This window comes from Choloepus didactylus, chromosome 6, assembly GCF_015220235.1.
Source record: "Choloepus didactylus isolate mChoDid1 chromosome 6, mChoDid1.pri, whole genome shotgun sequence".
NCBI lineage: Eukaryota > Metazoa > Chordata > Mammalia > Pilosa > Megalonychidae > Choloepus > Choloepus didactylus.
This window is the reverse complement of record NC_051312.1, coordinates 91,925,495-91,939,519: the sequence shown is the minus strand read 5'-3', so window position 1 is coordinate 91,939,519 and position 14,025 is coordinate 91,925,495. Positions and strand designations below refer to the sequence as shown.

At 37.0% G+C, this 14,025-nt stretch overlaps 1 protein-coding gene across 4 annotated transcripts in view; it reads left to right on the top strand.

The window, feature by feature from the left end:
- The window catches only part of PAK1 (p21 (RAC1) activated kinase 1), a 184,939-nt gene that overhangs the window by 138,518 nt on the left and 32,396 nt on the right, over positions 1 to 14,025 (top strand). For all 4 annotated transcript variants that reach the window (XM_037840799.1, XM_037840797.1, XM_037840796.1 and 1 more), the window contains exon 5: positions 26 to 63. In XM_037840799.1, coding sequence (XP_037696727.1) covers positions 26 to 63 — 38 coding nt within the window. The remainder of the gene's footprint in view (positions 1 to 25; positions 64 to 14,025) is intronic.

Here is a 14,025-nt window from a genome sequence, read left to right as displayed (position 1 = left end):
GTCCCCTGTCTTTATTTCTTTGCAGATAAATCAGCTGAGGATTATAATTCTTCGAACACTTTGGTAAGTCTTTATTTCCTCTATTCTGATATGAGGAGGTGTGGTGGTTAGTGATCAAGACGGTGTGGTAGAAGCAGAGCCTGGGCTGCGAGGTAGTCATCTTGGTCACTCCTCCAACCCAGCACCTCAGACTCCCTATGTATATAATAAAGAAATTGGACTTAATAAGCAGTGGGTATCCCTTCTAGCTTCAATGTTACATGAACCCTAACCTTGGAACCACAAGACCTGGGATCTAGGCTCAATTTTTTTCCTTTTAGCTTTGAAATTTAGGGAAGTTACTTCACCTTTCTAAGCTTCGGTTTCTTCATTAATAAACTAAGGATGATACCCTCTGCCTTACATGGGTATATCTTCAGATACTGATTTTTGGAAGAGAATTCCCTCTCTTTGGTCAGTATGGTCTACAAAGCCAGGATAAGGCTAATTGTTGAAGGGAGAAGATTCTATTCATCTAAAATTGATCATTCTGTCCTCTGAAATTATAATGAATGCCCAGTCACTGGAAAGGATGTCAGAGGAATCATTGAAGAATTGGCTGGGAAGTAAAACTAGATGACCTCAACTTGCAAATTCTATTTTCCATGGTAGTTATGATGATAAAATGAGATGTTAATGTGTTTTGAAGGGTTTTATAAATAGTAAACTGTGATACATATAGGAGAATACTAGTCTTGTACAAAGGTGGTTATGACATGTTGATTCATGTATTAAACATTGAAAAGTCCCTACTCTATGCCAGGTTCTCTGGAGAAGTGGCTATACAGAGATGAATCAGACATTTCCCAACTCCTACGAGCCTCTCAATCTTGTTGGGAACGTAAAGGTACAAACAGAATGTTTCAGTACAGCATACTAAACTTCATGAGGTCAATTGCTGTATCCATGGCATCTAGCAAGTATCTGGCATTCAGTAAACATTTACTGAATCAAAGGTTGGATGGGTTAGAGAAAACTTCCTAATGGTAAAAGTCAGAGCTGTAAATGAGTTGGTTAGCTAAGGCAAGAATTAAGGAGATGTGAAGATTTTCCAGATATAGGGAGAAGAGCATGTGCAAAGGTAAGGAGATATGCAAAGTATGCTTGTACAAGAACTGCAAGTAGTTTGATATGACTGGAATGTGAAGCATGAAGGGAGTAGAGGTGAGTAATGAGGAGTGGTAGGCAGGCCAGATCATTTAGGAGTTTTGACTCTACCTTAAAGGTAATGGGAAGCTATTGAAGAATTTTAAGCCAGGGTGTAGTAAGTTCTAACATAATGTGAAGTCACCCTCAAAATACCTTGAACCATGGGGGAATTTGTTTATTCTTAGATATTTATGCTCTTATTGATTATTAAAAAAAAATGTTCACATATCCAACACCTTGCAGCATAGTGGATCCTTTCTTACCCGTCTCTTTTAATTCTCACAGGAGCTCATTCAGATGGGTTAGTATCCCTGTTGTATAGATGATAAAATTGAAACAGAGATTGATTAATTTCAGTAGGCATCTGATTCCCAGTCTACACTGCTTTCCCTTGATTTTTGAAGCCTTTCATCAAATGAAAGAGAAGTGATTAAGAGATGGAGATGAATTTTCAAATATGAGATCTTTAGGGGTTTCTCCCCATTATTGAGCAGTAAGAAATTGTTGAAGAAGAGGCCTAAATAAAAGCTGAGCTGTGCTTTTTGGCTCAAATGTCTTTATGTTTTTGTGGGAAGTGTGATAGCTATCATTTATGGAGTGCCTAATGTATTTCTTAGCATAATTATCTTGTGAAGGAAGTTATTAGCATTCTAATTTCACTGGTAGAAAAACAGTCTTTCTTGAAAAAAAGGGGGATGTGAAAGGAAATGAAATAAGCTTCAGTGGCAGAGAGAGTCCAAAAGGAGCCGAGAGGCCACTCTGGTGGGCACTCTTACGCACACTTTAGACAACCCTTTTTAGGTTCTAAAGAATTGGGATAGCTGATGGTGGATACCTGAAACTATCAAACTACAACCCAGAACCCATGAATCTCGAAGACAGTTGTATAAAAACGTAGCTTATGAGGGGTGACAATGGGATTGGGAAAGCCATAAGGACCACACTCCACTTTGTCTAGTTTATGGATGGATGAGTAGAAAAATAGGGAAAGGAAACTAACAGACAAAGGTACCCAGTGTTCTTTTTTACTTCAATTGCTCTTTTTCACTCTAATTATTATTCTTGTTATTTTTGTGTGTGTGCTAATGAAGGTGTCAGGGATTGATTTAGGTGATGAATGTACAACTATGTAATGGTACTGTGAACAATCGAATGTACGATTTGTTTTGTATGACTGCATGGTATGTGAATATATCTCAATAAAATGAAGATTTTTTTTTTAAAAAAAAAGAAAGAAAAAAGAAAAACAGGCTTTCCTGAAGAGGTATACCCAGCTAGCGTGGCAGAACCCGATTAGAACTGGGTCTTCTGAATCCCAGTCCAGGATTCTTTTCGCTGTGGCAGGAAACAGAAAGAAAATTTCAGAGGTCTTATAAAGGAGACTGCAGTAGAGCTATAGCTATGTTGTTTGTTAGTGAGGAGAAGCCCTAGGGCTCATGCCATATGGCAAAGAGGATAACACCTGCTTGGTAAAAACCTGTACTAGTTTAGTGTCTACAATTAGAACTACTCAGGCTGTCAAGGGCATTTTTCTCCCCCAATTCGGAACATTTTTTCCCGTGGCTCAGTGTTGTATATTTCTTACTAGTTTTACTTAGGGGACATGGTTTGCATTACAGTAGCATGTCATTGTTTTCCATGTTGGTTTCACACTGAAGATTCCACTTGATTTGTGAATACATTGGACAGGATTGTTATCCCCATAATACAGAGGAAGAGAAATGAGACTCAGATCAAGTGACTTATTCCATATCCATGAGTTCTGATTGTTATTTGCTAATATATGGAAATGGAATTGATTTTAGTCTATTGATCTTGTATCCTAGTAGTAGAAACTGATATAAAATTCAGTTCTACTGAGCATTCATTTATTCATTCATACCATAAATATTTATTTAGCACCTTATTTGTGCCAAGGTGTTAGCTATACAACAATGAGTATGCATTCTCTTAACCCTTGAGGAAATAAGTAACAGCTTAGGGAGATAAGGGCTACTATAGAGGTATGACTAATGAACAGTGGGACCATATTTGCCAGAGTCGTTTATTCTGCCTAGCAGTACAGGGAATTTTTTACTCCATTTCATTTAACGAAAATGATCCTTAAGGTTTCTTCCAGCTCTAACATTGTGTTATTTGTGGCTTATTGGTCTGAGATCTTTCTCTAAGAATCTGTAGGCATTTTAGTGCCTGAATTCTCATTTATAAAACGAACACCTAATTTGTGATAGAGTCTTTGGGTAGTGAGGAGTGAAGGACAGGCAAGTTCCTTGCTCTTGATCTTACAGTTAAGTGAGAAGTCAGACACATAAATAGAGATTTACCATAATAGTGTTAGGTAAACACAGATAATGATAACTAGGCAGAGAAAAAGGGCAATGCTTTCCTGTCTGAGCAATAGTATGACCAAAGACCAGGTTGTTAGGTATCCACCATGTTAGGCTAAATTACTTGGACTTTGTACTGGAGCTAAGGAGCTATTTTTAATAGGAGATTATTATAGTTAGGTGTGCATTTTAGTTTACAACTAGCTTCTCAGAATCCTCTGGAAATTGAATCAGGCTAGTAAACTGAATCCACCTGCCATCTTTCTTGCAATTCCAAATTTATTAATTTCAGGAAAAATATATTAAAAATTGGTTTCAAAACAGTGCTCCAAAACAAAAACATGGCATAGATGGACCATTGTGAGAAATTTATGGAAGCTATCAAGCAGTTAAGATCAAACTGACCAGAGCACAAGAAGCTATAGCCTAATACATATACAAGAGGATACTCCTAGGAAGATAAGAGTAGCTACAGACAAAATTGTAGCTCAGAGAATATATACAAGAAGCAGGAGTCCTGGGTCATCTTCAAGGGTAAATTAATTAAAATTCTGCATTTGAGACAGCAGGAATGGCCTCCTTCTTACAGTGAGCAAAAGGCAGCAAGTATATTTGATTCTAGGCTAAAACCGTATAATTTTCTAAAGAAAGTAAACTGCCTACTTGAGGAGAGCTTCTAGTGAGGGCATGGGGACCTGAGAGAGAAGTAGAGCTGAATCTGCTTTAACTATAGATCTCTACAACAGATATAAAAAAGGGGAAGAAGGAAAAGTAGCTTTGCAGTGAAAGAAAATACATTAAAATTCTCTACTCGAGGAGTCAAGTTCTTATATTTTGGGTAACTGGGGGTTCTTACCTGAAGTGAAGCGTGCTAGTATCCACATCCCCATAACTTACATTCAGACATCATCAGACCTCCCAGTCAAAGCAGAAGGACAGTGGGAAAACATTTAAACAACTGCAGAAAAAAACTCATGCTAATTGCATACACTAATCAATCTATTCCTTCACTTAAAAATTTTGAATGGATGGCCAAGGATCTCCAGACATTTGAAGAAAACAAAGCATTAAAGAGAAGGACAAAGATAAAGAAATAAAACGGGTAATTCAGGAAAGAGCATTTAAAAAAAAAAAAAATCTAGTATGTCCAAAGAAATTCTGTAGATGTTACTTCTATAAGAACATGCTGTTATTAGAGCAGTCAGAGAATAAGAGTTTTTAGAAATAAAAAATATGATTAAAGAAATAAATTTGTATGGATTAAAGAACAAATGCATACAAGTGAAGAGCATGTTAATGATATAAAAAACAAAACAGGTGAACAAAAACATCAAGGAGATTCTAAAAGAATAATTGAGGAAGAGAACAGAAGCAGTGTAATGGGAAGCATGATCAAAGGAGTAATAGGTAAAAAATTCCCCAGGTAAAGAAAAGAATGAATCTTCAGAAGAAAGGGCCTACTAATTATCAAGTCAGATAATTGAAGAGAGACCCACACTTAGGGAAATGTCAGGACTCCAAGGATAAAGGTAAATATCTTGAAAGTTCCCAGAGAGAGTATACAGATGATGTCCAAAGGAACAGTAGCATCAGACTTCTCATTAGTAATAGTCAACAATGGAGCAGTATCTTCAGAGGTATGAGGAAAATTGTTTAGAACCAAAAATTCTATACCTAATCAAACTAGCATTCAAGTGTATGTCAAAATAATGACATGTTTTGACACGTGAAGAGCGAGGTTTACCACCTACACTGATTGTTATTTGGCTGAGTATAGAATTCTATATAGGAAATAATTTTTCATCAGAATTTGGAAAATATTTTACTTTTTTCCATCTAGCTTTCATTGTCGCTTTTGAAGTCCAAAGCCATTTTCCCCTACTTCTTTTTCACTTGGAAAACTTGTAGGATCTTATTTGTGACCATTTGTTTAAATTTCATACGTATATACTATTTTCATCTTTTGTGCAAGGAACTTTGTGAGCTCTTTCAACCCGGAAACTCAAGCCTTCTAGTTCAAGGAAATTTGCTTGAATTATTTCATTGATGATTTTGTCCCCTCAATTTTCTCTCTTTCTGAAACTCCTTTGTTAGATTTTGGACTTCCAGACTAATCCTCCATTTTTCTTATGTTTTCTCTAATTTCCTTGCTTTAATTTTTGTTCTGATTTTTGGGAGATTTTCTCAACTTCTTTCAATTTGTCTATTACATTTTTCATTTCTGTTTCTTATGTTTAATTTCCAAGAGCTCTTTTATTTTTTCAAAAATTGTAGTATCCTATTGTTGTTTCTAGAATTGCTGTCTTATCTCCGAGATTAATAATAGGCTTTCTTTTGATGTTTTCTTCTCCCTGCCTAGTCTGTTTTTTTCTGGGTAGCCTTTTCCCCCTTTGTTTTGGTTTCTCTCTTTTACATTCGAGGGAGATTTTGGTCATTTGGTAATGCCTGGAGGTCTGCTTATATTTATGATTGAAGTACAAAAAACTTACTAGAACTTTACTCATTGGTGGCGCAACTTTTTATTTGTGAGTATAGCTATGAGATAATCTAGCTGGACCATTTGGGAAAGCCCACGTATTAATATCTTTATTTTCCCACTTATTAATGTCTTTAGAGTTTTTCTATTAGACTGGCCAGACATGGAGAAGAATCTTCTAATCTCCTGCTTTGAGAATGAAGGTCTAATAACTAGTATTCTAGGAGCCTAGAAAGGGAAGAGAAGTTTAGGGGTCTCAGCATTCAGTATGCATGTATTCACTTAAATTACCCTGTCTTTCATATGCTACTCTTATATTTAACTGTATCTGACATCCCTAATCCAGAAATCCCCTGGAACTTCTCTCGTCAGAAAATAAACCTCCAGTCTAATGCTAAGAAAGGGAAGGGCAATCACCCAGTGATGTAAACAAATCCTCCTTTAGCACTTTATCCTTCCTCTATACTTCATCTCCAGTTTCCAAGGTGTATCGTGGTACTAATTCTGGAGACTTCAAAAGATTCTATAGTGTGGAAATATAGATTGGTTTTCATGTTTCTCCACTGCCAGTTTAAGATTCAGCTCCCTTGAGTCATAAGTCTGTTACACCTCATCCATGTACTGTCACCTTCTTTTTTGCTGTTTTTCCTTCCTTTCCTATTGTCCCCATTTTTGTGCCATCCATATGCCTTTAAAAGACTATTTATTCTAGTTTCAGTGGGATTTCAAGAAGAGTGAAAATAGATGCCTATGTTCCATCTGACATCTTTACCTGGCATTCCTGAGGAATGTTTACTTTTTACTCCATATATTTTTGTGTAATTTAAAATTTATAGTGAAAAAACTTACTGATTTAAAATTCTACCTTTTAAACTCTTTATAGAGGTATAATTTACTTACCACAGAATTCATCCATTGTAAATGTACAATTCATTTATTTTATTAAATTTATAGAGTTGTAGAACCATCACCACAATCTAGTCTTAGAACATTTCCATCACCGCAAAAAGTTCTTTTGAGCCCTTTTACTGTTAATTCACACTCCCTTGCCCAGCCCTAGGAAATCACTGAGCTGCTTTCTGTCTCTATAAATTTCCCTTTTCTGGACATTAATATATAAATGGATTCATACAACATGCAGTCTTTTGTGTCTACCTTCTTTTGGTTAGCATGTTTTTGAGGTTCATTCATGTTATAGAATGTATCAGTTGTTTATTCCTCTTAATTGCTAGATCATATTCCATTGTAAGGATATATACCACATTTTGTTTATCCATTCACCAATTGTTGAACATTTGTATTGTTTCAGGTTTTTGGCAATTATGAATAATGCTGCTATGAAATTTATATGTGTATATGTCCTTGTGTAGACATATATATATATATATATATATATATATATTTATATTTTTAAATGCAATTTTATAAGAAATCACACTGTCTCTTGATTCTTTAAACATGGTTTCCTTTAGTTCTTTGAATATATTTATAATATCTGATTAGAAGTCTTTAGTTTCTAAATCCATTATCTGGGGACACTTAGAGAGTTTCTTTTGACTAATTTTCCTCCTGAGTATGGTCACACTTTCCTATTTGTCTTGTAATTTCTTGTTGAAAACTCAACAGTTTAGATAATACTCTATGCCAGATTTGACATTTTGCCTCTAAAGGTTGCTTGTTTTTTTTGTTTTGTTTTGTTTGCTATTAACTTACTAGAGATAAATCTGTGAATAGATCTCCAGTATTTTGTGGCCATAAATATCTCTGCCCAGTTTTTCGCTTTTAATATTCTTGTTTTAATTTTTTATCCTGGTTTTCTAGGCGTTGTCTTGGGTTTGCATAGTTTAATAAGTATCCAGTGATTAGACAGATATTGTGGTCTAAGACCTCATGTCAGTAAGGCTTTTTACCTCTGCTGATGGAGCTATTTGTGGGTAAAGGAGTACTTGACAATGCTGCTAGGCCTAGGCTACCCACTGCTCCAATCACAGTGGGCCCTCTTGGACCATGGCAGCTCATAGCCTGCTCTGCTCTGGCAGAACCACCACTCTGACAGAGCTGGGGGTGGGATGGATGGGACCCATATCAGAATGTCAGATTCCCACTGTTCTTTCCCAAAGTTCAGCAGTTTTTCAATCATAAGCACTTTTTAGAATTTTATATGCCTTTGGTAGATTTCCAGAGTGCTGAAATGTTGTTTTGTCAATTTTGTCCAGATTTATAGTTGCTTTTTGGGAAGAGGATTTGCCAATCTCCTTTCTCTGCTATACCTGGCAGTCTGCTTATAATTTTTTTTTTAATGAAAAGAACAAATATTACTCTGGGGCTATTGTGAAAGATGGATTGGAGAGGGCACAATTGGAGGTCCAGAGAGCAATGGAAGACTTATAAAGGATCAGTGAAAAAGAGATCATGAAACCTAAGTGAGAGCAGTGACAAAGGGGGTTAGAGAAGAGACAGTAGAATGGAGAGAATTTTTGAATCCTGAATTTAGTTTTTTTCCAATTTTACCACACTGATTCTCACAGCATGGTAAAAGAATTTTCTGTTCAGTCTGTTACTGCCCTTAGTCTCTCTATCCCAAGAAAAAAGATCCGGTTTTCTTTGTTTCAGAGTGGGCCCAGTCTTCCTGCTGGGACAAAACACCCTGGCTGTCATCTCTCTGGGATGGGTTGTCAGATTTCAGTGGCATTTTCAGTCTGTTTGCATTATATCCTTCCTAGCTGCCTGAGAGCTTGAGTCACAATTCTACTATCTAATTATTTTCTTTTTCGTTCTTTGCCTTGAACTCGAAACTATTATTTGATCAGGCAGCAGCAGCCAAAAAGTGTTTTGAGTGTCTAGACTTGTCTTGACCATATTAGCTGAGCCTTGGAGTCTTCCCAAATTAGCCTATCTATAATGACAGCTTAAGAATATACTAAACCAAAGAAGTTTTTAGAGTATAAGACCATCAGAACTACTTATTTCTACTGCAAAATGTAGGCAAATGGTTTAAGTCAGTTAATAGTGTAATCCTTAGCCATATTGGTCTCTTCCTTCACAATCCTGTTCTCATTATCTCCACTCCCTCCACCCTACTCAGTATCCTGCTGTTTAGATATTTCATTCTAGTTTATCCTGCTATTGGATAAGTTACAGTCATTGAGCAATCCTGTATTGAGTACCTTCTAATTGCGTGGCTGATAACATTATCCTAGCTAATATTTTAGTGATTTTTAAACTGAATTTTACATGGATTATCTCATTTAACCTCACACAGACACTGTAGTAAGTACTGTTCCTGGCTCTCTTTTACAGATGAGATAGAGCATTTAATATCTTCTACAAAACTCAGTTTGTAAGTGGTAGAGCCAGGATTTGAACTCAAGCTGGTTGATACCAGAACACCAGATTTTACTACTATTATCTACTGCCTGGTGAAACATACAGCCCAAAACAGAATCTCAACAATTGGAGCGAATTATAAAATTGTCAGAAATATTGTGTCAGCACCTCTAATGAAGAGAAAGACAAACTGAAAATTGATATCAATAGAAAAGCACATAAAATATATTCCAACAGAGGGTGTTCCAGGTCTGTCACTAGAACAGTTGAGGAAATTGCAAGAAGAAAGAACTTACAAGATTTCTTTAAACTTCTTTGGACAAATAAGTTTCTATTATAGGCATACCTCAATTCACTGCACTTTGCTTTATTGCACTTTGCAGATATTGTGGGTTTTTTGTTTTTTTTTTTCTTTTACAAATTGAAGGTTTGTGGCAACCTTGCCTAGAGCAGGTCTATCGGCACCATTTTCCCAGCAACATGTGCTCACTTCATGTCTCTGTGTCACATTTTAATTAAGGTATGTGCATTGTTTTTTTAGACACAATGCTACTGCACACTTAATGAACTATAGTGGAGTGTAAACATAACTTTTATATGCACTGGTAAATTGAAAAATTCATGTGACTTGCTTTATTGTGGTGTTCTGGAACCAAACCTGCAATATCTCAGAGGTATGCCCGTATATTTATTCTTTGTGGTATCAAGTACTATGTCAAGAATATACCTCTTCTTCAAGCAAATGCCCTTTTCATAAAAGAATAATCAAGGGTATGCTTCATTCATTTATTTAATAAAGAAAATCCATACTTGTGATGGTTAAGTTCATATGTCAGCTTGGCTAGGTTATAGTGTCCGGTTGTTGGTCAGGCAAACACTGGCCTTATTGTTAGTGTGAGGATATTTCATGGATTTGAATCATTAGAAAGTTGTGGCATCTATGGCGATTACATCTATGATCAACAAAGGAGACTGCTTTCAGCAATGAGAGAAGTCTCATCCAATGAGTTGAAGGCCTTAAAGGGAGAACTAATGAGTTCAGCAATTGGAAGGAAGGATTTCTATCTCGACTAAAGCCAGCCAGCTTTTCCTGCAGAATTCATCAAAACCTTCATCAGAGTTCTAGCTTGTGACTTGCCCTACAGAATTCAGACTTGCCAATCCCTCATAGTCACCTGAGCCAATTCTTACAATAAATTCCTGTATAATAAATTTCATAATATTCGTGTGTGTGTGTGTGTGTGTGTGTGTGTGTGTGTGTGTGTGTATCCTGTCAGTTTTGTTTCCCTGGAGACACCTGCCTAATACAGTTATGAATGGGCTTATATAGAAAAGTCTTTAAAATATTGCTGAACAGTTGAAGCCATCTAAGGTAAGAAGAATATAGATTCTTTAGTAACATTTGTGTTCTACTCTGCTTTGCTAGTAGTATCTTGTTTTCAAAAAAAGATAACATATTGTATTTAATATTCTTTACCTATTTGCACTAGAAAATTTGCATGCTGTGAATATTTTTGTATTTCAGTCATGGCAGGTGGTACATTAGTGTATATTTATGAATATATGAGGAATAAAAGTGCTGCTGCTCATATACTATTTCAGGAGTTAGTAGATTTGGTATTGTTTCTGAAAGTTTTAAATACTCTATCAGTCTGTAGTTTAAAAGAACTGAAAACCTGGAACTCTTGAGTTCATCAGCACTGTGGTCCCAAATTTCCTTTGGTTCTTTTCACTATTGTGGTATAAAATAAGAATTTTTATTTTATTGGCCATGTTAAAGATTTTTTTAATCTAATTCTTGGAAACAGTAAAGCACTTTAAAAAGAAAATAATATAGACATCACTCCCACTAGCTTCTTATTCTAGGTATAAACTCCAAAATTTTTCCTGTGCCCTCCATGGCCTTACATAATCTGGCTCCTGGTTAACCTTCTGACCCTGTTTCTTACCCCATTTCTCCTTGCTCTCTTTGTTACAGCCACTCAGACCTCCTGGAGGTTGTTGGAACATACCAAACATATCCCCACCTAGGGCATTTGTACTTTCATTTGCCAGGAATGTCTTTTGTCAGGTAGCCACATGGCTTGCTCCCTGGCTACTGCCTGTAAGTCTTCTTATTAGAGAAACCTTCCTACGACTATCCTATATAAAAGGGTATTGCCACCCCCAACTGATCTCTACTTCCGTATGTTTATTTTATTACTACTTGATACTTTGGCATTGTTTTCGATTGTATCCTCTTCTAAAATGTAAGCCATAGGATGGAGACTTTATCTATTTTGTTCTTCAATATAGTCCCAGAGCCTAGAACAGAGCCTGACACACAGTGAATGAATAAATGAATGAATGAATGAGTTGGAGTATCCTTTTTTTAAATGGAGGTTTGTGATTATTAGACATAATGATAATTTAATAACTCCTGTTCCACTTTGCTAATGCTGCCATTATGCAAATACCAGAAATGGATTGGTTTTTATAAAGGGGGTTCCAAAATGTCTCTCTTAGCTGCAGCAGGGAGCTCTTTCTGTCTGTAAGCTCTTTTATAGGACTCCAGTGATTAAGTCAAGACCCACACTGAGTGGGCGGGGCCACACTTCCATGGAAATAATCTAATCAAAAGATATTACCCACAGTTGGGTGGATCACGTCTCCATGGAAACAACCTAATCCAAATATCCCATGAGACTAGATTAAAAGATCATGGCTTTTTTTAGGGGGACATCCAAACTGGCACAATTCCTTATATCTTTGTAGCCCTTTACCATTTAAAAAGTGTTTTTTGTCCACATCACTTCGTTTCTTTCGCTCAGTGGCCCTCTGAGGTAGGTGGAGAGTGCTGTCGTATCCCCATTTTATAAATAAGAAACTTGAAGTTTAGGGTGGTAAGGCTTGCCCAAAGACACAGCGTGAAGAAGTAGAAATCTGGTCCCAAAACCTAGATCTCTTGACTCTGACAGTTGTTAATACAAACACCCCAAGACATCACCTAGGGAAAACAGAATGTGTTGCTGAGGAAGATGATGAAATTTCCTTCTCTAGAGTTTTAGGAAGCAAACAAACTAGTGTTTATTGTATACATCAGGGGAGCCCCAGGGCCACCTGATGATAAGTAAGAGGCTGCTGAGTCAACTTAATTCCTATTTTGGGTTCCTAGTTAGATTTTGTTGAGTGGATAGTGGGGAGAAAAGAAGTTAGAGCAAAGAGTATTGAAAGATGTTTTGACAGGGAAAGAACCTCTTGAATTTTAGTGCTGAAACGATCTGAAGTCACCCCTCAATTTATACTATGCCTCCTTCTCTCCATTCTTCATTTAATGAAACTTGAGACCAAGGGGATAGCTGTCTCACCACAGCTAGTTATTTACATATGTCAGCACTGTGAGTTTTAAAGTTATTCTCTACTCGTAACTGGAGGCCCTTTTAGAGTCTACGAGATTGCCAGTTTTCCTTACCTTAATTTGTCGAGTATGGTAAAGACCAGTCCTCCACAATCAGTAGCTCTAGTCTATTATTCCTCAGTTCCTCCACTCAGACCCCATCATTCTGACTCCTGACTTTCCTCTCAGGCGTGAGGGGACCTTGCCCTCTGTGACCTATACAAGATGGCACGTGGTTTCAGGGCATGGACCATCCTTTTCATCTTTGTACCTTTGTGTTAAAAACAATCATCATGGTATCTTACCGAGCACAAAGTAGGTGCCCTGAAAGTATCTGAAAACTGTTGGATTATTTTAGAGTACATATAAGAATATCCCTGTGGCTCTTCTAGTCCTTAGCTGTAATCATTTAATCTCTATCCAAAATCTCATGTTTTGGAGCCACTTTGTCTCTTCCATTTATGTTGTAAGCAATAATATTATGGTACTTTTTCTGGATCTGCCCTAAAACCTGCTACTCTTGATCTGGCTTTGTTACAGATTACATGGGAAAGTCAAGTTGCCATAGATTATAGTAGATCTAATTAGTGGGACTGGTAAATTTCATTCCAGGACAGGACAGAAGCTTAGTGAAATGGATAGCACCCAGTCTGGGAGAAATTAATTGTCTTCTTTAGACTAGGGGCTTCTGATTTTCAAACTGAGATGTGGGGCCCTGATGACAGAATGGGTCCAATAGGTTTTGGGAAAGAGAGGAAAAAGAGAGGGCTAAAGCCTGTCTGGACTTCCATTTACCATATCAGAAAGGAGTAAGGAGTTAAAATGATAAATTTTGAAAATTCCAAACTTTTGATCCCTTCCTTACATTTCTTAATTTATTACCCTTTCATACAGTAAGAATGAACTATGAACTTGTCTTCCAAGGTGGGATTGGAATAGAGAAGCTGGTGGCTGGCTTCCCAATTCACCATTAGGATTTGGGTAGAAGAAGAAAGCCCCAAAGGACTGAGTGGATAGTGGTGGCTAAAAGAGGAGAGCACACCTCCGAGGCGGGGCAAGATGGTGGCATAGAGAGGAGTGGAAGCTAAGTAGTCCCCTTGGAACAACTACAAAAAACCAGAAACAACTAGTAAATAATCCAGAATAACTGCAGGGGGACAAACAAGACCATCCACTCATCATACACCAACCTGAATTGGGAGGAATGCCCAAGATCACAGCATAAAATCTGTAAGTAAAACCTGCAGATCCAAGTCGTGAGACCCCCTCTCCCATAGCCCGAGCTGCAAAGCCTCGTGGTGCCAGAGAGAAGCTCTCTCCCAGCAAGTGAA